The sequence below is a fragment of the Phyllobates terribilis genome, unplaced genomic scaffold, assembly GCF_046119375.1.
Source record: "Phyllobates terribilis strain yellow unplaced genomic scaffold, ASM4611937v1 Scaffold_62__1_contigs__length_8034531, whole genome shotgun sequence".
In the NCBI taxonomy this organism is placed as follows: Eukaryota; Metazoa; Chordata; class Amphibia; order Anura; family Dendrobatidae; genus Phyllobates; species Phyllobates terribilis.
Window position 1 is genome coordinate 315171 of NW_027362822.1, and position 21779 is coordinate 336949.

Below are 21779 nucleotides of genomic sequence, written 5' to 3' on the forward strand. Positions count from 1 at the left end.
CTGTTCTAGACTCCCGCAGGGTAGACCTGTAGAGGACCTGTGATGACATCAAGGTACATAACTGTGATGTCACCACAGGTCCTGAAGCAGGATGAAGCAGGGGCGGAACTACCGCCCGTGCAGCCGGTTCATTGAATGGGGGCCCCGAGGGAGAGGGGGCCCCTCCAGCCTCCAGCAGGGCCGCCATCAGGGCATGACTGCCCTGACTCCAGTATGGGGCCCGGGCCGGTAGGAGCCCCCTCGGAGCCCCCCTCTTGTGAGTCTCTCTCCTCATGGGGCCCCCGGCCCCATGCAAAGCGCCGGGTCCAGGACATCTCATAATTCCTCTGACTTCCGGTCATGTGACGGCGCCGTCACATGACCGGAAGGCAGGAGAACCTGGTGTCAGCGATTTGGATGAGCGCCAGGATTCTGCAGGGATCGCATGGGGGTAAGTATAACAAGTTTTATTTTTTTTTAAATACAATTAACTAGGAGTGGGGGGAATGGGATATGCACATGGGGGAGGGGAGAGATGAGAGATGCACATGGGGGGGAGGGGAGAGATGAGAGATGCACATGGGGGGAGGGGAGAGATGAGAGATGCACATGGGGGGGAGGGGAGAGATGAGAGATGCACATGGGGGGGAGGGGAGAGATGAGAGATGCACGGGGGGAGGGGAGAGATGAGAGATGCACGGGGAGAGATGAGAGATGCACGGGGGGGGGTTGAGAGATGCACGGGGAGAGATGAGAGATGCACGGGGGGGGGTTGAGAGATGCACGGGGGGGGGTTGAGAGATGCACGGGGGGGGGGTTGAGAGATGCACGGGGGGGGGTTGAGAGATGCACGGGGGGGGGTTGAGAGATGCACGGGGGGGGTTGAGAGATGCACGGGGGGGGGTTGAGAGATGCACGGGGGGGGTTGAGAGATGCACGGGGGGGGGGTTGAGAGATGCACGGGGGGGGGGATGAGAGATGCACGGGGGGGGGATGAGAGATGCACGGGGGGTGGATGAGAGATGCACGGGGGGGGTGGATGAGAGATGCACGGGGGGGGGGGATGAGAGATGCACGGGGGGTGGATGAGAGATGCACGGGGGGTGGATGAGAGATGCACGGGGGGTGGATGAGAGATGCACGGGGGGTGGATGAGAGATGCACGGGGGGTGGATGAGAGATGCACGGGGGGTGGATGAGAGATGCACGGGGGGTGGATGAGAGATGCACGGGGGGTGGATGAGAGATGCACGGGGGGTGGATGAGAGATGCACGGGGGGTGGATGAGAGATGCACGGGGGGTGGATGAGAGATGCACGGGGGGTGGATGAGAGATGCACGGGGGGTGGATGAGAGATGCACGGGGGGTGGATGAGAGATGCACGGGGGGTGGATGAGAGATGCACGGGGGGTGGATGAGAGATGCACGGGGGGTGGATGAGAGATGCACGGGGGGTGGATGAGAGATGCACGGGGGGTGGATGAGAGATGCACGGGGGGTGGATGAGAGATGCACGGGGGGTGGATGAGAGATGCACGGGGGGTGGATGAGAGATGCACGGGGGGTGGATGAGAGATGCACGGGGGGTGGATGAGAGATGCACGGGGGGTGGATGAGAGATGCACGGGGGGTGGATGAGAGATGCACGGGGGGTGGATGAGAGATGCACGGGGGGTGGATGAGAGATGCACGGGGGGTGGATGAGAGATGCACGGGGGGTGGATGAGAGATGCACGGGGGGTGGATGAGAGATGCACGGGGGGTGGATGAGAGATGCACGGGGGGTGGATGAGAGATGCACGGGGGGTGGATGAGAGATGCACGGGGGGTGGATGAGAGATGCACGGGGGGTGGATGAGAGATGCACGGGGGGTGGATGAGAGATGCACGGGGGGTGGATGAGAGATGCACGGGGGGTGGATGAGAGATGCACGGGGGGTGGATGAGAGATGCACGGGGGGTGGATGAGAGATGCACGGGGGGTGGATGAGAGATGCACGGGGGGTGGATGAGAGATGCACGGGGGGTGGATGAGAGATGCACGGGGGGTGGATGAGAGATGCACGGGGGGGTGGATGAGAGATGCACGGGGGGTGGATGAGAGATGCACGGGGGGTGGATGAGAGATGCACGGGGGGTGGATGAGAGATGCACGGGGGGTGGATGAGAGATGCACGGGGGGTGGATGAGAGATGCACGGGGGGTGGATGAGAGATGCACGGGGGGTGGATGAGAGATGCACGGGGGGTGGATGAGAGATGCACGGGGGGTGGATGAGAGATGCACGGGGGGTGGATGAGAGATGCACGGGGGGTGGATGAGAGATGCACGGGGGGTGGATGAGAGATGCACGGGGGGTGGATGAGAGATGCACGGGGGGTGGATGAGAGATGCACGGGGGGTGGATGAGAGATGCACGGAGGGGGATGAGAGATGCACGGAGGGGGATGAGAGATGCACGGAGGGGGATGAGAGATGCATGGAGGGGGATGAGAGATGCACGGAGGGGGATGAGAGATGCACGGAGGGGGATGAGAGATGCACGGGGGTGAGCTGCACATGGGGGGGTGAGAGATGCACATGGGGGGGGTTATGTTTACATAACTTTGTTGCCTTATGAAGGGCAGGGGGGGCCCCCAAAAATTTCTTGCACAGGGGCCCACTACAGTCTGTGTCCGCCCCTGGGATGAAGTAAATGCAGCTGAACAGCAGCTGTCAGGACAGCTGCCCTGTCCTGCTGCAGGGCGTGATGGGGCCTCAGTGATGCGGCTCCTGGCACAGCACATTATGTGGGGCTCCTGGCATAGCTCCTGGCGGGGACCTGGTCTACACTATATGATAAGTATGCACTAAACTCCAAATCCCTCCATTACCCCGCCCCCATATGACCAAAGCCCCGCCCACCCCACCCCCTCCTTGCTGGGCCATGGAAAAATGATCTTGCTTCAAGCCGGTCCCTGGTGCAAAAAAGGTTGGGGACCACTGCTGTAGATAACCCTCTGCTAGAGGAGTCTGGAGGCGACTCTCTCATGCTGCCCACAGGAAAGCTGGAATATGTGTGCGTATGGGGGTGTCTGGAGAGATATGTCGTCTGCCAAATAACCGTTTAGCCATCCCTTATCTCATGTGTATGGGGCCGTTAGTATTACACAGACAGGCAGGGATAATACACGGCACTACAGTAGTACAGTGCATCACCTGAGCAATCAGAGGCTTGTATGGTGTATGATCGCACTGATGAGAGTTGCTTAAACTTTTAAAAAAGTTTTAATATGAAATAAAAATATCACAGTTTTACCAGCAAGAATTCGTCACTATAGGGAAAACACATTCACTGCACAATGTTAGTTAAGTCACATCCATAACAACTTTATTATACTCTATTATCCTATACACAATAGTGTAGATAGAAATCACAGGTGCCACAGCAATAGCTGTAATTGATCCCCAACCTCAAACAGAAAATATATATAAATGTATTTGGCAGAGTCATATCTCCTGACTCAGCAGATCACATGCTGCCATTGTACTTGGCAGACCCGGACCAGATGGTATGGAGATTAATGAGGGAGACGAAAGTCCAAAAGTAAACTTTTCTTTACTTAACAAGATCTTGATGAGAAGTATATACATCAGATAGTAGGCACAACACTGTGTGACAGATGCCAGTACTGTGGGAACATTATACTGTGTGGGGGACATTGTACTATGAGATCAATAAGTTTCACAGTGGCATAGATTGAAATCACAGGGCCCACATCAATAGCTGTAATTGGGCCTCTCAACCTCAAAAGGAAAAAAATATCTAGGCATGTTTGGAAGGAGTCATATCTCCCGACTCTGCAGACCGCATGCTGCTATTCTACTCGGCAGGAACAGACCACATGGTATGGAGATGAATGAATGAGACCAAAATCCAAAAATAAACTTTTCTTTACTTAACAAGAACTTAATGAGAAGTATATACACATCAGACATCAGACACAACACTTTATGAATTCTTCTGCATTCATGCAGAGTCACGAGCTTTCTGGGTACATGTGGCAGTACATAAGTTTTATTACAAGCTACAACAGTCCAGCAAACCATTATGGGAAGGTCCATTATCCCCTGTGGGGACCATACGGGTCGAGATGTGTCACTACGGCCCCTAGAGCTACTTTCAGTTTCCAGTTCATTTGTGAGGACCTCACTGGCTGAGGTGCATCTTGTACGACTCCTCATTAGTATAGTACGCTCAAAATACATTCAATGAGGGCCACACACTACTTGCTGTGACACTGCATTTTCAACTCTCTGTAGAAGGACTCGTGTCCCAGTTTGGCGACGCTGTAACTTCCTCTCTACTATAGACAATAGTTTGCTTAAATCCTCTTCCTTTAAGATAAGGAATCTATGCTTAACTTAATCCCGTTAAGGCTGTGTGCACACGATGCGTTTTTAATGCGTTTCCGCAGCGTTTTTGCAGCTGCGGAAATGCATTAAAAACGCATGGTAGAAGGGCAGCAATGTTCCCCAATGATAATCCGCATGTGCTGTGCCCATGCTGTGGATTTTTCCGCAGCGTTTACGCTGCGCTCAAAAATCCGCAGCATGTCCATTAATTTTGCGGAAACGCGGCGTTTTTGCCGCCATTGACTTGCATTAGAACGCGCCAATTCCGCAAGACTGCATTTGTACTTGCGCTATTGGCGCGTTCTAATGTGCGGATGGTACCCGGGTGTGGAGAAGATGAGACTCTCCTCCACACCCAGGTACCATAGAAACTGTAAAAACAAGAATAAAATAAGATATATTCACCTTCCGATGGCCCCCGGTCTCCTTCCCTCTGCTCGCGTGCAAAACTGAAAGACCTTCGGTGACGTCACAGTCATGTGACCCAGGTCCTTCAGCGCAGTGTCTCGCGATATCCCAGCAGCCAGGAACAAGCCAGGAACGAACGCGGCAGCACACGCCGGGCCATCGGAGGGTAAGTATAGCTTTATTTTTTTATTTTTAAACATTCTTTTACGGTCACACTATATATGCCGTTTGCATGGATTTATATATAGTGTGATCTAGTTGTCAAGCACTTTCCAGGTGATGCTAAAATCGCCTGGAAAGCGATTGTCAATCCGCATGTATTCCGCAGGAAAACACATGTACAATCCGCATGCGTTTTTTCTGCCAGGGAGATGCAGAAATTTTCTACTTCATTTCTGCATCGTGTGCACATAGCCTTATTTAGGCCTTCTGCCCCCTCAGGGCAAAGTTTTGCACCATTTACTGTAAGTAGGTCTTCTGGCCTGTGCTAAGAACCTCATCCTGCTGCTCACCTTAAAGTTTTACCTCTTTAATTAGGCCTCCTGGCCTTCTGCCCCCTCCCTCCAGGGCGAAGTTCTATACTGTTTAAGTAGACCTCCTGGTCTGAGCTAAGGACTTCTCCCTGCTCTATGACTCCGCTATGCTCCCTGCCTGGAATCTGGATTCACACTGCCATTATATCTTTCCTTCAGAACGTTCAATCTGATGTCTCCCTCCTGTCACACAACACCCTATCAATTCAAGTCTGCAACCAGATAGAACAAAGGTCTGTATTTCTCACTTACTTATCCCTATCTGACTCATCACCAGGAAATTGTTCTCCTGTACAGTGTCCATTTTAGGACATGATCAGATATCAAAATCAAACATCAGAATGATGTCAGTTTGAGGCTAAATACCCTGTCTGAGAACTGATCTTGATAAGTGATTTTGATAAGTGATTCTGACAAGTGACTTTTACAACCGTAATAATAAAAAAAAGTAACTGTTCACTGATGGGAGTTGAACCCAAAATTATACATCCCAAAGCCAGTGCACTAACCACTAAGCTATTAACTCAGTTTTAAAAACCTAGGAGTTCTATTTGGTTATATGATTTTCAGTGCAACTTGTCTAAAACTCATTGGGACTTATGCACAGACTGCAAGCAAGCCAAATTCAAATGATGTGTGATTTTGATGTGTGATTCTGATGTTTGAAGAAAGTCACACAATGACTTTTAGTCACCCTGAGTATTTTCATCACTTGACTGGATAGCGCAATGGTAAGGCATCCGACGCGCCCCCTGGGACGTGGGGTACTCGGTGCCGGGCCGGTCGTTGCTAGGGGAGATGTCACAGTGGCGGAGACCCAGTCCATGACCCAGGGCGGTCAGTAAAAAGGGGATATTTTCAGGGAATAAAAGTTCTTATATACAGTTTGTGACGCCACCTGTGGTATGCGGCTATGTGGAGCCGCCGCTGCGGAGCAGGTCCTCTGGAGCTGTTGTTAATGCAGCAGAGTTGGTTTAGCTCTCCACAGGCAGAGCTTAGCTCCAGGGCAGTGTAGACGTTGCGGTTATGGTGTAGTGCAGAGGATGGCGCAGTTAATAATCAGTCCACAACTTAGTGGCGGTTTCCTCTTATCTTTACTTGCGGTGGTTAGGCAGACCGGGGCACGGGTACTAGCTGGTAGTAGAGGTCCGGGCGGCCTGGAAGCAAGTTGGGGGGATCCACCTAGCCAGGTGGAGTTGTAGGCCTTCCCTTTGCGCTACCTCTTTGGCCCTGCTGTGTATAGCTATGCTGCAGCCCTCGTCCCTGAGTAAAAAGGGAGAAGCTCCTTGCTGGTCTGGAGCCAGGAAAGCGTTGTATGCTGGTATACCTGATTAGGGGACCCCTCCTTGCTTCCAGGCATGGCATTACCTCTGAAACTACAGTGTTAGTGCACTGGCTTTAGGACACAGAATTTTGGGTTCAAGTCCCATCAGTGAACAGTTACTTTTTTTTTTTTTTATTATTATTACAGTTGTAAAAGTCACTAGTCAGAATCAGTTCTCAGACAGGGTATTTAGCCTCAAACTGACATAATTCTGATGTTTGATTTTGATACCTGATCGTGTCCTAAAATGGACACTGTATTTCTGTGTACTCATATAGCTCAGAATGAGGGATCCCACACAGTATGATGGCCCCCACAGCCCTTCACTTAATATGATAATATGATGCCCCAACAATTCCTGATAGTTAACAATAAAAACACACACACACAACTCATCCAACCCATTTCTGAGGTGCGCTGCTCCGGTCTGTGCAGTGTGAGTACTGAGGCTCCGTACTACAGGTGGGATGTAGTGACGCCATTGTGCCTGCAGTGCACGGAGTCTTAGACTCACAGGTGAAGGGTGAATGGTGGATCGGAGAGCTTAAATCTCCCTGATTCACTATTCTATTCAATGGTATCACCATCATGGGACAAGGTGCCTGGTGCTGAGTCACACTGAGCCTTCTCAATTTATGGGCATTATAGTATTTATTAATCAGCTGTGGGGTAGTACCATAATGTGTGCGTAGGGGGCAGTACTGTGAGAAACCTCTCTAAAGTAAAATTTTAAACCTTTATTAAATATATGCATTAAAATCAGAACTAACAAATATATACTTAAAGCTAGCAAAATTATAAGGTCAATGGCTTGTTGTGGATGTAAACACCATTCTAAGTCTATGTGCCCACGATGCAGAAATGCTGCTGATTTTTCCTGAGCGTTTCTGCATCTCCCTGGCAGAGAAAACGCATGCGGATTGTACGTGCGTTTTTTTTTCCAGGTAGAAGCTTAGCGCGATTTCGCATGCGGGTTATCAAGCGCTTTTAGCATCACTTGGAAAAGTACTTGACAACTTGGTCACACAATATAAATCCATGCAACCGGCATGGATTTATATAGTGTGACCAAGTTATCATGCTGCAAATGAAGCATCAATAGTAAAAAAAAAAAAAAAATTAAAAAAAACATTATACTCACCTTCCAATGGCCCCCGGTCTCCTTCTCCGATGCGTCCGGTATCTTCGGTGGCTCCAGGTGCTCTAAAAAAGTAAATAACTAAACGTTATTTAGTCATGTGAATGTCACGTGACCATCAACTGACCGCTGACGTCACGGAAGGTCCTTGCAGACCACCGCCGAAAGCCAAGGAGACAGCAGCGCCACTCAGAGGAGACCGGGGGCGCCGAAAGTGACTATAAGGTTTTTTTTTTGTTTTTTTTTAATTCTTTTTTATCTACAGGTACTATGGTACCCGGGTCTGGATGAGAGTCTCCTCTTCTCCAGACCCGGGTACCATCCGTGCATTGAACCACATGATATCCGCATGTGCATGTGTAGTCATGCGGATGTCACGCGGTCCAATGCTAAAACGCAGCAATTCCGCAAAATAATTGGTAGTGCTGTGGATTTTTCCGCAATGATAATCCGCAGCGGAAATTTTCGCACCATGTGCACAGCACATGAGGATTATCATTGGGGAACATGGCAGACCTTCTACCAAGCGTTTTTAAGAGTTTCCAATATAATAAGGAAAAACATCATTTACAACAGACTCCAAAAAGGCAGTTATAATAGATGGGCAATGAATAGAGCCACTAAAGTAGCAGATAAAAAATTACGTTATGATTTACTAATCAAACATTCAGAGAAGTAAGTAACCTTAGATAAAGCTATATTTGTAACAATTTACAGCAAAGAAAATAGCCAGATTAAAGGAATTATTAACAAATACCTTCCCATGTTATATATTGATAGCCAATTAAATTAGATTTTACGAGATGGTTGTTTGTTCTCGGCCCCGACCCTTTCACAACTCCTGTCTCCTGGTTTAATCCCAAGAGAAGCCGATAACGAGAACCTGCCTTACACCTCTGGGTTTTCACCAATGCGGCATTGATGAATGTTCACCATGTAAATATGCGGAACACAAGAAATAGGTTTAATCACATTAAATAAAAACATTTCATTAATCCCTTAATGGCCCAGGGCGTATTAGTACTCACCAGGCTGTCACCCCCTGTTCAGCGGGGGCTCCGGCGCTGAGCCCGCACTGAACCGGGGACATGTCAGCTGATTCTTACAGCTGACATGTGCCCGCAACAGCCGCAGGTGGAATCGCGATCCACCCGCAGCTGTTAACATGTTAAATGCCGCTGTCAATCTCCGACAGCGGCATTTAACATTCTCGCGCCGGAAGCGCGGCATTAGCCCCGCCCATCGGTGACCCCCTCACGTGATCGCGGGTCACCGATGGGTGGGCATGACAACCCTGGGTCTGCAGCAGACTCCAGTGGTTGTCATGCAAAGATTACTATGAGCGCCACCTAGTGGTCAGCGCTCATAGTACAGGTGCATTTATGCTACATAGAGGTGACTTGTTGATCACCTCTATGTAGCAGAGGCGATCAGACAGTTGCTGCTTCTAGTATCCTATGGAGACTATAGAAGCATGCAGAAAAAGTTTAAAAAAAATGTTTTTAAAAATATTTAAAAAAAATATAATAGTTTAAATCACCCCCCTTTTACCCCACATACACATATTTGGTATCGCCACGTTCAGAATCGCCCGATCTATCAATATAAAAAAAAGAATTAATCTGATCGGTAAACGGCGCAACGAGAAAAAAATTCCAAACGCCACAATTACGTTTTTTTGGTTGCCGCAACATGGCAATAAAATGCAATAACGGGCGATCAAAACATCGTATCTACCCCAAAATGGTATCAAAAAAGTCAGCCTGGCGCGCAAAAAATAAGTCCTCACCCAGCCCAAGATCCCCAAAAAAAAATCGAGATGCTACGGGTCTCGGAAAATGGCACCATTTTTTTTTTTTTTTTTTAGCAAACTTTGGATTCTTTTTTCACCACTTAAATAAAAAAAGAACCTATACATGTTTGGTGTCTATGAACTCGTAATGATCTGGAGAATAATAATGACAGGTCAGTTTTAGCATTCAGTGAACGTGGTAAAAAAAACAACTGTGAAATTGGAAAGAAAAAAAAACAAACAACAACTGTGGAATTGCATTTTTTTTTTTTACAATGTCACCGCACTTGGAATTGTTTTCCCGTACACGATATGGTAAAACTAGTAATGTCGTTTAAAAGTACAACTCGTCCCACAAAAAATAAGCCCTCACACGGCCATATTGCCCAAAAAATAAAAACGCTATGGCTCTGGGAACAAGGGGAGTGAAAAACGAAAATGCAAAAATGGTAAATCCCAAGGTCGCGAAGGGGTTAAACAATGGATCGCCTGTAGCAGTGAATTTGTAGCATATGGCATTCAGTGTCTGGGGTGTACTGTCAGATATGTCGGCTGCTGCTCCCGTAAATAAGGCAGAGAATTAATGAGCACATAGGAGACCCCACTAATCCCGCGGCCATTAACCCCTCCAACGATTCCACACATTTCCTAAGAGAGCACAATGGTGACTGTAAGAACGTTCAGTTTTGTGGCATTGAAAGGGTAAATAGCTGAGGTGGAGGAGAGATGGCGGAGGAGCATTGCTGAACCTGAGGGTAAATCCATCGCACCGGAGGAATACAGAGAATATGGGGGCGATTATCACCAGTATCTACATCACTGTGCGGGAACTAGGAGAGAAGCAGCGGCCATTGTGTGAGGACGTCTCTGGGCTTCTGTCCTTCATCCTGCAGTCATCTGAAGGGATCTAATGTGGACGGGAACCAGCGAAGCCGCATTCTGTCCACAGCTGTTACCTCACTGTTCACACCACACAGAGACCCCCAAAGAGCCTCCGTGCTGAAGGGGTTAATGCCCACTGCGCCCAGTAATGGGGTCTCCACATACCTCCACCTGCAGAGCCGCCACCACGTATATGGCTGTTGTGTGCGCACAGGACCTGTGATGAGGTCACAGGAAGGGAGGAGTCAGGGGTCACATGATCAGGGGCCTCAGTGGATGCACGGTTGAGCCTAGAATGTATGGGCTCCTGTCAGGTACATACACTGCTCAAAAAAATAAAGGGAACACTGAAATAACACATCCTAGATCCGAATGAATGAAATCTTCTCATTGAATACTTTGTTCTGTACAAAGTTGAATGTGCTGACAACAAAATCACACAAAAATCATCAATGGAAATCACATTTATTAACCAATGGAGGCCTGGATTTGGAGTCACCCCCAAAATTACAGTGGAAAAACACACTACAGGATGATCCAACTTTGATGTAATGTCCTTAAAACAAGTCAAAATGAGGCTCAGTATTGTGTGTGGCCTCCACGTGCCTGTATGACCTCCCTACAACGCCTGGGCATGCTCCTGATGAGGCTCAGTATTGTGTGTGGCCTCCACATGCCTGTATGACCTCCCTACAACGCCTGGGCATGCTACTGATGAGGCTGAGTATTGTGTGTGGCCTCCACGTGCCTGAATGACCTCCCTACAACGCCTGGGCATGCTCCTGATGAGGTTGCGGATGGTCTCCTGTGGGATCTCCTCCCAGACCTGGACTAAAGCATTCACCAACTCCTGGACAGTCTGTGGTGCAGCGTGACGTTGCTGGATGGAGCGAGACATGATGTCCCAGATGTGCTCAATCGGATTCAGGTCTGGGGAACGGACGGGCCAGTCCATAGCTTCAATGCCTTCATCTTGCAGGAACTGCTGACACATTCCAGCCACATGAGGTCTGGCATTGTCCTGCATTAGGAGGAACCCAGGGCCAACCGCACCAGCATATGGTCTCACAAGGGGTCTGAGGATCTCATCTCAGTACCTAATGGCAGTCAGGCTACCTCTGGCGAGCACATGGAGGGCTGTGCGGCCCTCCAAAGAAATGCCACCCCACACCATTACTGACCCATTGCCAAACCTGTCATGCTGAAGGATGCTGCAGGCAGCAGATCGCTCTCCACGGCGTCTCCAGACTCTGTCACATGTGCTCAGTATGAACCTGCTTTCATCTGTGAAGAGCACAGGGCGCCAGTGGCGACTTTGCCAATCCTGGTGTTCTGTGGCAAATGCCAAACGTCCTGCACGGTGTTGGGCTGTGAGCACAACCCCCATCTGTGGACGTCGGGCCCCCATACCACCCTCATGGAGTCGTTTTCTAACCGTTTGTGCAGACACATGAACATTTGTGGCCTGCTGGAGGTCATTTTGCAGGGCTCTGGGAGTGTTTCTCTTGTTCCTCCTTGCACAAAGGCGGAGGTAGTGGTTCTGCTGTTGGGTTGTTGCCCTCCTACGGCCCCCTCCACGTCTCCTGGTGTACTGGCCTGTCTCCTGGTAGCGCCTCCATCCTCTGGACACTACGCTGACAGACACAGCAAACCTTCTTGCCACAGCTCGCATTGATGTGCCATCCTGAATGAGCTGCACTACCTGAGCAACTTCTGCGGGTTGTAGAGTCTGTCTCATGCTACCACAAGTGTGAAAGCACAACCAACATTCAAAAGTGACCAAAACATTAGCCAGAAAGCATTGGTACTGAGCTGTAGTCTGTGGTGCCCACCTGCAGAACCACTCCTTTATTGAGGGTGTCTTGATAATTGGCAATAATTTCCATCTATTGTCTATTCCATTTGCACAACAGCATGTGAAATTGATTGTCAATCAGTGTTGCTTCCTAAGTGGACAGTTGATTTCACAGAAGTTTGATTTACTTGGAGTCATATTCTGTTGTTTAAGTGTTACCTTTATTTTTTTGAGCAGTGTATTATTGGAGGCAGCAGAATGTATGGGCTCCTGTCAGGTATATATTATTGGAGGTAGGAGAATGTATGGGCTCCTGTCAGGTATATATTATTGGAGGCAGGAGAATGTATGGGCTTCTGTCAGGTATATATTATTGGAGGCAGCAGAATGTATGGGCTCCTGTCAGGTATATATTATTGGAGGCAGCAGAATGTATGGGCTCCTGTCAGGTATATATTATTGGAGGCAGCAGAATGTATGGACTCCTGTCAGGTATATATTATTGGAGGTAGGAGAATGTATGGGCTCCTGTCAGGTATATATTATTGGAGGCAGCAGAATGTATGGGCTCCTGTCAGGTATATATTATTGGAGGCAGCAGAATGTATGGGCTCCTGTCAGGTATATATTATTGGAGGCAGCAGAATGTATGGGCTCCTGTCAGGTATATATTATTGGAGGCAGCAGAATGTATGGGTTTCTGTCAGGTATATATTATTGGAGGCAGGAGAATGTATGGGCTCCTGTCGGGTATATATTATTGGAGGCAGGAGAATGTATGGGCTCCTGTCGGGTATATATTATTGGAGGCAGCAGAATGTATGGGCTCCTGTCGGGTATATATTATTGGAGGCAGCAGAATGTATGGGCTCCTGTCGGGTATATATTATTGGAGGCAGCAGAATGTATGGGTTTCTGTCAGGTATATATTATTGGAGGCAGGAGAATGTATGGGCTCCTGTCGGGTATATATTGTTGGAGGCAGCAGAATGTATGGGCTCCTGTCAGGTATATATTATTGGAGGCAGGAGAATGTATGGGCTCCTGTCAGGTATATATTATTGGAGGCAGCAGAATGTATGGGTTTCTGTCAGGTATATATTATTGGAGGCAGGAGAATGTATGGGCTCCTGTCGGGTATATATTGTTGGAGGCAGCAGAATGTATGGGTTTCTGTCAGGTATATATTATTGGAGGCAGGAGAATGTATGGGCTCCTGTCAGGTATATATTATTGGAGGCAGCAGAATGTATGGGCTCCTGTCAGGTATATATTACTGGAGGCAGCAGAATGTATGGGTTTCTGTCAGGTATATATTATTGGAGGCAGCAGAATGTATGGGTTTCTGTCAGGTATATATTATTGGAGGCAGGAGAATGTATGGGCTCCTGTCGGGTATATATTGTTGGAGGCAGCAGAATGTATGGGCTCCTGTCAGGTATATATTATTGGAGGCAGGAGAATGTATGGGCTCCTGTCAGGTATATATTATTGGAGGCAGCAGAATGTATGGGCTCCTGTCAGGTATATATTACTGGAGGCAGCAGAATGTATGGGCTCCTGTCAGGTATATATTATTGGAGGCAGCAGAATGTATGGACTCCTGTCAGGTATATATTATTGGAGGCAGCAGAATGTATGGGCTCCTGTCAGGTATATATTATTGGAGGCAGCAGAATGTATGGGCTCCTGTCAGGTATATATTATTGGAGGCAGCAGAATGTATGGGCTCCTGTCAGGTATATATTATTGGAGGCAGCAGAATCTATGGGCTCCTGTCAGGTATATATTATTGGAGGCAGGAGAATGTATGGGCTCCTGTCAGGTATATATTATTGGAGGCAGGAGAATGTATGGGCTTCTGTCAGGTATATAGCAGACGCGTGACCTGTCACATGACTAAATGACGTCATGGAAGGTCCTTTCACACCACCGCGAGCTGTACAAGAGACCGGACGCAGCGGAGAAAATACTGGGGGCCATGAGAAGGTGAGAATAAGGTTATTTTTTATTTTAAATTCTTTTTTTACAGGTTCTATGGTACCAGTGTCTGGATGAGAGTCTCCTCTTCTCCAGACCCGGGTGCCATCCGCACATTGAATCGCTTAATATCTGCATGTGCACATGTACTCATGCGGATATTAAGTGATTCAATGCAAGTCAATGGCGGCAATTACGCTGCGTGTCGGCAAAATTAATGGACATGGAGCGTATTTTTCCGCAATGATAATCTGCAGCGGAAATTTCCACAGCATTTGCACAGCACATGAGGATTATCATTGGGGACCATGGGGCACGTATTACCAAGCGTTTTTTAACCCCTTAAATACCGGGGACGTATTAGTACGCATATTTGCGTACTGCCCGTTCAGTGAGGGCTGCTGCGCTGAGTCCTCACTGAACGGAGCACATGTCAGCTGATTCTTACAGCTGACATGTGCCCGCAACAGCCGCGGGTGGAATCGTGATCCACCCGCGGCTGTTAACATGTTAAATGCCGCTGTCAATCTCTGACAGCAGCATTTAACGCGCGCTTCCGGGTAGTGCGTCATAAGCCCCGCCCACCGGCGACCCCGTCACGTGATGGCGGGTCGCCGATGGGGGGCATGACAACCCAGGGTCTGCAGCAGACGCCTGTGGTTGTCATGATCTTGTCGCTATGAGCGCCACCTAGTGGTCGGCGCTCATAGCACAGGACCATTTCTGCTGCATGCAGGGGACCTGCTCGTCCCCTGTATGTAGCAGAGGCGATCGGATAGTTGCTGCTTCTAGTCTCCTATGGAGACTATAGAAGCATGCAAAAAGTAAAAAAAAAAAGTTTTTAAAAATATAAAAAAAATAAAAAAATATAAAAGTTTAAATCACCCCCCTTTTGCACCATTCAAAATAAAATAATAAAAAATAAACCCCACATACACATATTTGGTATCGCCGCGTTCAGAATCGCCCGATCTATCAATATAAAAAAAGAATTAATCCGATCGGTAAACGGCGTAACGAGAAAAAAATTCTAAACGCCAGAATTACGTTTTTTGGTCGCCGCAAAATTGCAATAAAATGCAATAACGGGCGATCAAAACATCGGATCTACCCCAAATGTTATCAATAAAAATGTCAGCCCAGTGCGCAAAAAATAAGCCATCAACCAGCCCCAGATCACGAAAAATGGAGACGCTACGGGTCTTAGAAAATGGCGCTATTTTTTTATTTTATTTTTTACCAAATTTTGGATTTTTTTTCACCACTTAAATATAAAAGAACCTATACATGTTTGGTGTCTATGAACTCGTAATGACCTGTAGAATAAGAAAGGCAGGTCAGTTTTAGCATTCAGTGAACGTGGTAAAAAATAAAAATAAAAAACAACTGTGGTATTGCACTTTTTTTCAATTTTACCGCACTTGGAATTTTTTTCCCGTTTTCCCGTACAGGATATGGTAAAACTAGTAATGGCGTTGAAAAGTACAACTCGTCCCGCAAAAAATAAGCCCTCACATAGCCATATTGACCAAAAAATAAAAACGCTATGGCTCTGGGAACAAGGGGAGCAAAAACGAAAATGCAAAAACGGAAAATGCTCCGGGGCTTAAGGGGTTAAGTGTTTTCGCTGCGGAAATTCTGAAGCAAAAACACTTGAAAAACGCATAGTGGGCACGCAGCCTAACTTCCTGTTAATGCTTCGGACCTTTTTTTTCCTTAACAAAGTCCCGGATATCCCCTTTAAGGATGTTTACATCCATGCAGCTTGTACAAGTGAACACGATTTTAAAAGTAGGCTAAATGTCCAAGTCATGTTATTAATAGGACCCTATATACAGATGCATCATGGGCTTTTCCTGCCACATGCATATAGTGAAAGTCTAAAATCCAAATGTGTAATTTGCCTCAGAGTAGAAGTGTTTTAACTACAGTCACAATAATTACTAATCACTCACAGAAATCTCTAACTTTTAATCAGAAATAAATATTGTATAAATAACCTTTTTACATATAGAAATATTCTTTAAATAACATTAGCAGAACTAAATATTGTAGTAATAACATTTGAACATTATATATAGAAAAGTACTTTTTTCTAAAAGTGATTTTTTAGCCTTGTAAACTCTATACTTTAGTAGGTTTTATTTTTGTTATTTCTGATGTATTTGAAAAATGACAACTTCACCTTCTTACAATAATGCTAAGAACACGATCCCTTTTATAAGTACAATTTTTTTTCATAAAAGTGCAAAACTTTATAACATAAAAAAATTGGTCAAATACAAAAAAAATAAATAAATCAGGAGAGTGCCTCCTGAATGCATAAAAATTTGCACAGCCCCATCCCATAGGATGCATCATCCACAAGAAACAGTGATTGCAAGAAGAGAGGAGGCAATGGATCAACACCAGAGATGCCCATCGGACCGGATTGCATGTGAGTATGATTAAAGGTCTTTTTTGCATTATGCAGAGCGGCTTGAAGACTTACACATGTGGTCAAAATTGTTGGTTCCCCTCGTTTAATGAAAGAAAAACCCACAATGGTCACAGAAATAACTTGAATCTGACAAAAGTAATAATAAATTAAAAATCTATGAAAATTAACAAATGAAAGTCAGACATTGCTTTTCCGCTTCCACAGAATTTAAAAAAAAATTAAACTGATAAAATAGGCCTGGACAGAAATGATGGTACCCCTGAAAATAATGTGACAAAAGGGACATGTTAAATCACGTTGTGCCCACTAATTATCATCACAGGTATCTAAAATCCTGTAATCAGTCAGTGGGCCTGTATATAGGACTACAGATACTCATTGTGCTGTTTGATGACATGGTGTACCACACTCAACATGGACCAGATTAAGCAAAGGAAAAAGTTGTCTCAGGAGATTAGAAAGAAAATTATAGACAAGCATGTTAAAGGTAAAGGTTATAAGACCATCTCCAAGCAGCGTGATGTTCCTGTGACTACAGTTGCACACATTATTCAGAAATTTAAGATCCATGGGACTGTAGCCAATCTCCCTGGACGTGGCCGCAGGAGGAAAATTGATCACAAATCAAAGAGACGAATAATACAAATGATAACAAAAGAGCCCAGGAAAACTTCTAAAGAGATTAAAGGTGAACTTCAAGCACAAGGAACATCAGTGTCAGATCGCACCATTCGTTGTTGTTTGATCCAAAGTGGACTTCATGGGAGATGACCAAGGAGAACACCATTGTTGAAAAAAAATCATAAAAAAGCCAGGCTGGAATTTGCCAAACTACATGTTGACAAGCCACATGTAGCATCGGCGTCTCTGCCCCCTGCCAGGCAGAGACGCCGTCCCTCTCACCGCCGCGCTCCCCGCCCGGCGTTCTCCAGCGCTCCTCTTCCTGCTGCTGCCAGTGTGCGCTGCTTCCCGGGCACTGTGCTTAGGGCGCGTGCGCTCCCTCCCTCTTAAAGGGGCCGCACGCGCCGCCCTAAGGAGTCCCCGGCCAATTGCCGGAGGTCCTCCCATATATAAGGCACCTCCTCCAATATGGAGGTGCCCGAGCAATAGTTGTTGCACAGTGTACTTACCTCTGCTTCAGCCCTCAGGTCCCGCTGCTAGCCTGACTACTAGTTATGCCCGCCAGCCTGACTACCAGTCCAGTCCACCAGCCTGACTACTCTCCAGCCCGACAGTCTGTCTTCCGTTCAGTCCGCCAGTCTGTCTATGGGCTTTGCCCGCCTGCTTACCTGGAAGCACCTGCCCGCTACCTGCCATGCCTACCTGGAGGCTCCTGCTTGCTACCTGCTGTGCCTACCTAGAGGCTCCTGCCTGTCACTTGCCGTGATCACCTGACAGCCTACCTAGAGGCTCCTGCCTGTCACTTGCCGTGACCACCTGTCAGCCTACCTGGAGGCTCCTGCCCGTCACTTGCCGTGACCACCTGACAGCCTACCTAGAGGCTCCTGCCTGTCACCTGCCGTGACCACCTGACAACCTACCTAGAGGCTCCCACCTGTCGCCTGCCGTGTCTGCCAGTCCATCCACCCGGATCACTCATCAGCCTGCCTGCTGTGCCCATCTGCAATACCGGTCAGTCCCTGCCATCTGTACCATGGGAGTCACCTGCTCCCTTACAAGGTCGTCCCCAGAGTAGCACCTGGTCCCTCTGCTCGGACCCTCCCTGGTCACGGAGTCGATTGAGCCGCCGTACGACCTAGGTCGCTCCGAGTTGATACCTAGTTACGCCCCTCTGGGTCCCTCCTTCCACCGCAGCACAGAGGTTCCACCACCCGGATCCGTAACACCACAAAGCTTCTGGGAGAATGTCCTATGGACAGATGAGACAAAATGGAAGTTTTTGGCAAAGCACATCAGCTCTATGTTCACAGACCGAAAAATGAAGCATATCAAGAAAAGAACACTGTCCCTACTGTGAAACATGGTGAAGGCTCTGTTATGTTCTGGGGTTGCTTTGCTGCATCTGGCACAGGGTGTCTTGAATCTGTGCAGGGTACAATGAAATCTCAAGACTATCGACGGATTCTAGAGAGAAATGTGCTGCCCAGTGTCAGAAAGCTTGGTCTCAGTCGCAGGTCAGGGGTCTTTCAACAGGATAATGACCCAAAACACAGCTAAAAACACCCAAGAATGGCTAAGAGGAAAACATTGGACTATTCTGAAGTGGCTTCTAGGAGCCCTGACCTAAATCCTATTGAGCATCTTTGGAAAGAGCTGAAACATGCCGTCTGGAAAAGGCAACCTTCAAACACGAGACAACTGGAGCAGTTTGCTCATGAGGAGTGGCCAAAATACCTGTCGAGAGGTGCAGAAGTCTCATTGACAGTTACAGGAATCGTTTGATTGCAGTGATTGCCTCAAAAGGTTGTTCAGCAAAATATAAAGTTAAGAAGAACCATCATTTCTGTCCAGGCCGATTTCATGAGTTTAATTTTTTTTTTTATTCTGTGGAAGCAGAAAAGCAATGTCTGACTTTCATTTGTTCATTTTCATCGATTTTTAATTTATTATTACTTTTGTCAGATTCAAGTTATTTCTGTGACCATTGTGGGTTTTTCTTTCATTAAACGAGGGGTACCAACAATTTTGACCATGTGTGTATATGCAGCATTCTAGAATGCTTTAACAGAGGGCTGAAAGATGCGTACCCTACTTTATATGGGGAAAACATGGTGATAGGTTCCCTTTAATAAGCATTAAAAAATACTGATGCTATTTTAGAGTTGAAAATTGTGATGACAGGTTTTCTTTTGATGGGTTTTGTATGTTTAAAATACAGCGTTAGGCTATGTTCACACTCAGATGTCAGTGTCTCAGGTATGTGTGGTCACAGTTTCCACTGGTACTGGTGACACTGACACATGCAGACCCATTCAAATGAGTCTGTGCACATGTCTGAGTGTTTCCACGGACTGTGTGTCCATGGGCAAAACACGCTGACACGCAAAAATGTCCCACACAGATGACATGTACCGGCGCCAGGGAATCAGTGTAGTTAGTGTTGTTCCCAAGCGCCGGGTGCTGAACACTGCCCTCATCATAGTTTCCTGCTTGAGCTGCGATCAACACCAGCAGGGGACCATGATGAGAGCAGTAGTGTCTGCTCCCGGTGTGTCCAACTGTAAAAATAAAAAATCTTTAGATTCACCTGTCAGAAGATGTCCCCCACTGTAATCCATCTGACCGCTCTCGCCGAGGAGCCAGGGAGAATGACTCACTCCAGTGAGCGGCCCTGGAGCTGCGCTGAGCTCAGTGAGTGACAGGACACCACTCGCTGAGTGCAGCTCGGGGCTGCTTGCTGCAGTGAGTCATTCTTCCTGGCTCCTCGGCGAGAACGGTCGCATGGATTACAGTGGGGGACACGGGTGAGTTTAAGGATTTTATACTTTATTCTTATTTTAACAGTTGGAGACATCGGGAGCAGACTACTACTCTCATCATGGACCCCTGATGGTGCTGATCTCAGTGCAAGCAAGGACAATGATGAGGGTAGCGTTCAGCACCCTTCGCTTAGGAACAGTGTTAACTGTACCACTGATTCCCAAGCTCCGGTACATGCAATCCTGATGTGGCCACACAGACATCTCCAGTACTGTTTTTTCCACTTCCGGAAATATCCAGACGTGAAACTGATGGTCCCAACCCCATTTATAAGGCAAGAAATCCAACTTATTAAACCTGACAGGGCACACCTGTGAAGTGAAGACCATTTCCGGTGACTACCTCTTGAAGCTCATCAAGAGAATGCCAAGAGTGTGCAAAGCAGTCATCAAAGCAAAAGGTGGCTACTTTAAAGAACCTAGAATATAAGACATATTTCCAGTTGTTTCACACTTTTTTGTTAAGTATATAATTCCACATGTGTTAATTCATAGTTTTGATGCCTTCAGTGTGAATGTACAATTTTCAAAGTCATGAAAATACAGAAAAATCTTTAAATGGGAAGGTGTGTCCAAACTTTTGGTCTGTACTGTATACAAGTAATCAGCAGCAAGGGGACAGATTGATGAAGACCAAAATATAATATAAAAACATGTGAAACCGTGGCAGCATACAGCTAACCAGAATAATAATCTATCGAGAGTCACTTATACATGTGTATATAATCCATATATTCAAAATGTATATATATAATACTCTCATGACAATATTAACTCATGTATGTAAAATCATGGAATCCAGGGTTCATAGTAATAGATCTCGTACTAAGCAAAGCAATGTGCAACAAGCATTTATAAGATATATTTATGCATAGCGATTACCTGGATAGCCACTGGCAGCTCAGCAGCACTGTACACGTCACCCCGACGCACGTTTCGGAAGAAACTTTTATCAAGGGGCACGTATGCATATCAGCCACCCACCTTTATATACCATGTACCACACAACAGACCATAGAGTGCGTGCACACACCTCCACGCAAACCGGAAGCGCACTACCGCACGCTCAATCGTATCAGCTGATCGTCAGACCTGAACATCGCACCCCAATAACCATTGAGACACATCACATGACCAAATGGTCACATGCTCATGTTTAATATGTTTAATAAAATGTCGTGAACGATTGTGCAGAAATGTTGGAACGTTGACATCATACTTCCGGTACTGTTCAGAGCTGATCACATTTAATTAGACATACCTTTCAAAAAGTAAAATAAAAATATTTTACACACAAATACCAATATTATATAAAATTAATTTGTAAAGTATATTATAAAATTGTTTTGTAAATCAGAAGTCCCATTTACAGTTAATCGGTGCATTATGATGCATTTTCAATCAACCTGTTTAAACATTCCCCAGTAAAATAATGCGCAAAGTTATTATTCTTCAGTGATTGGTTAATTCATGCAGGGCCCATAAATTATGTCATTTGTAGCACATTATGCTGTATATTGACAGACCCACGTTGTTAAAGGGAGCCCTGTCACATCCCCAAGTGCTATTAACCTGCAGATATGAGGTTAATATCGTTCTGAAACAGCCAGACTTTAAGTGCTGTGGACAGTCAATACGGAGCAAATGAGTGTTTATACTTCTGGCAGTCTCC

The 21779-nt window shown here is 46.8% G+C and overlaps 1 protein-coding gene across 1 annotated transcript in view; it reads right to left on the minus strand.

The window, feature by feature from the left end:
- Positions 1 to 21078, minus strand: part of LOC141192489 (uncharacterized) — a 41194-nt gene extending 20116 nt beyond the window's left edge. The window contains exons 1-3 of the mRNA XM_073662017.1: positions 20990 to 21078; positions 10618 to 10742; positions 7782 to 7843 (exon numbers count right to left, since the gene is read on the minus strand). Of these exons, the coding sequence (XP_073518118.1) occupies positions 7782 to 7843; positions 10618 to 10742; positions 20990 to 21078 (276 nt within the window). The remainder of the gene's footprint in view (positions 1 to 7781; positions 7844 to 10617; positions 10743 to 20989) is intronic.
- Positions 21079 to 21779: the final 701 nt, after the last annotated feature.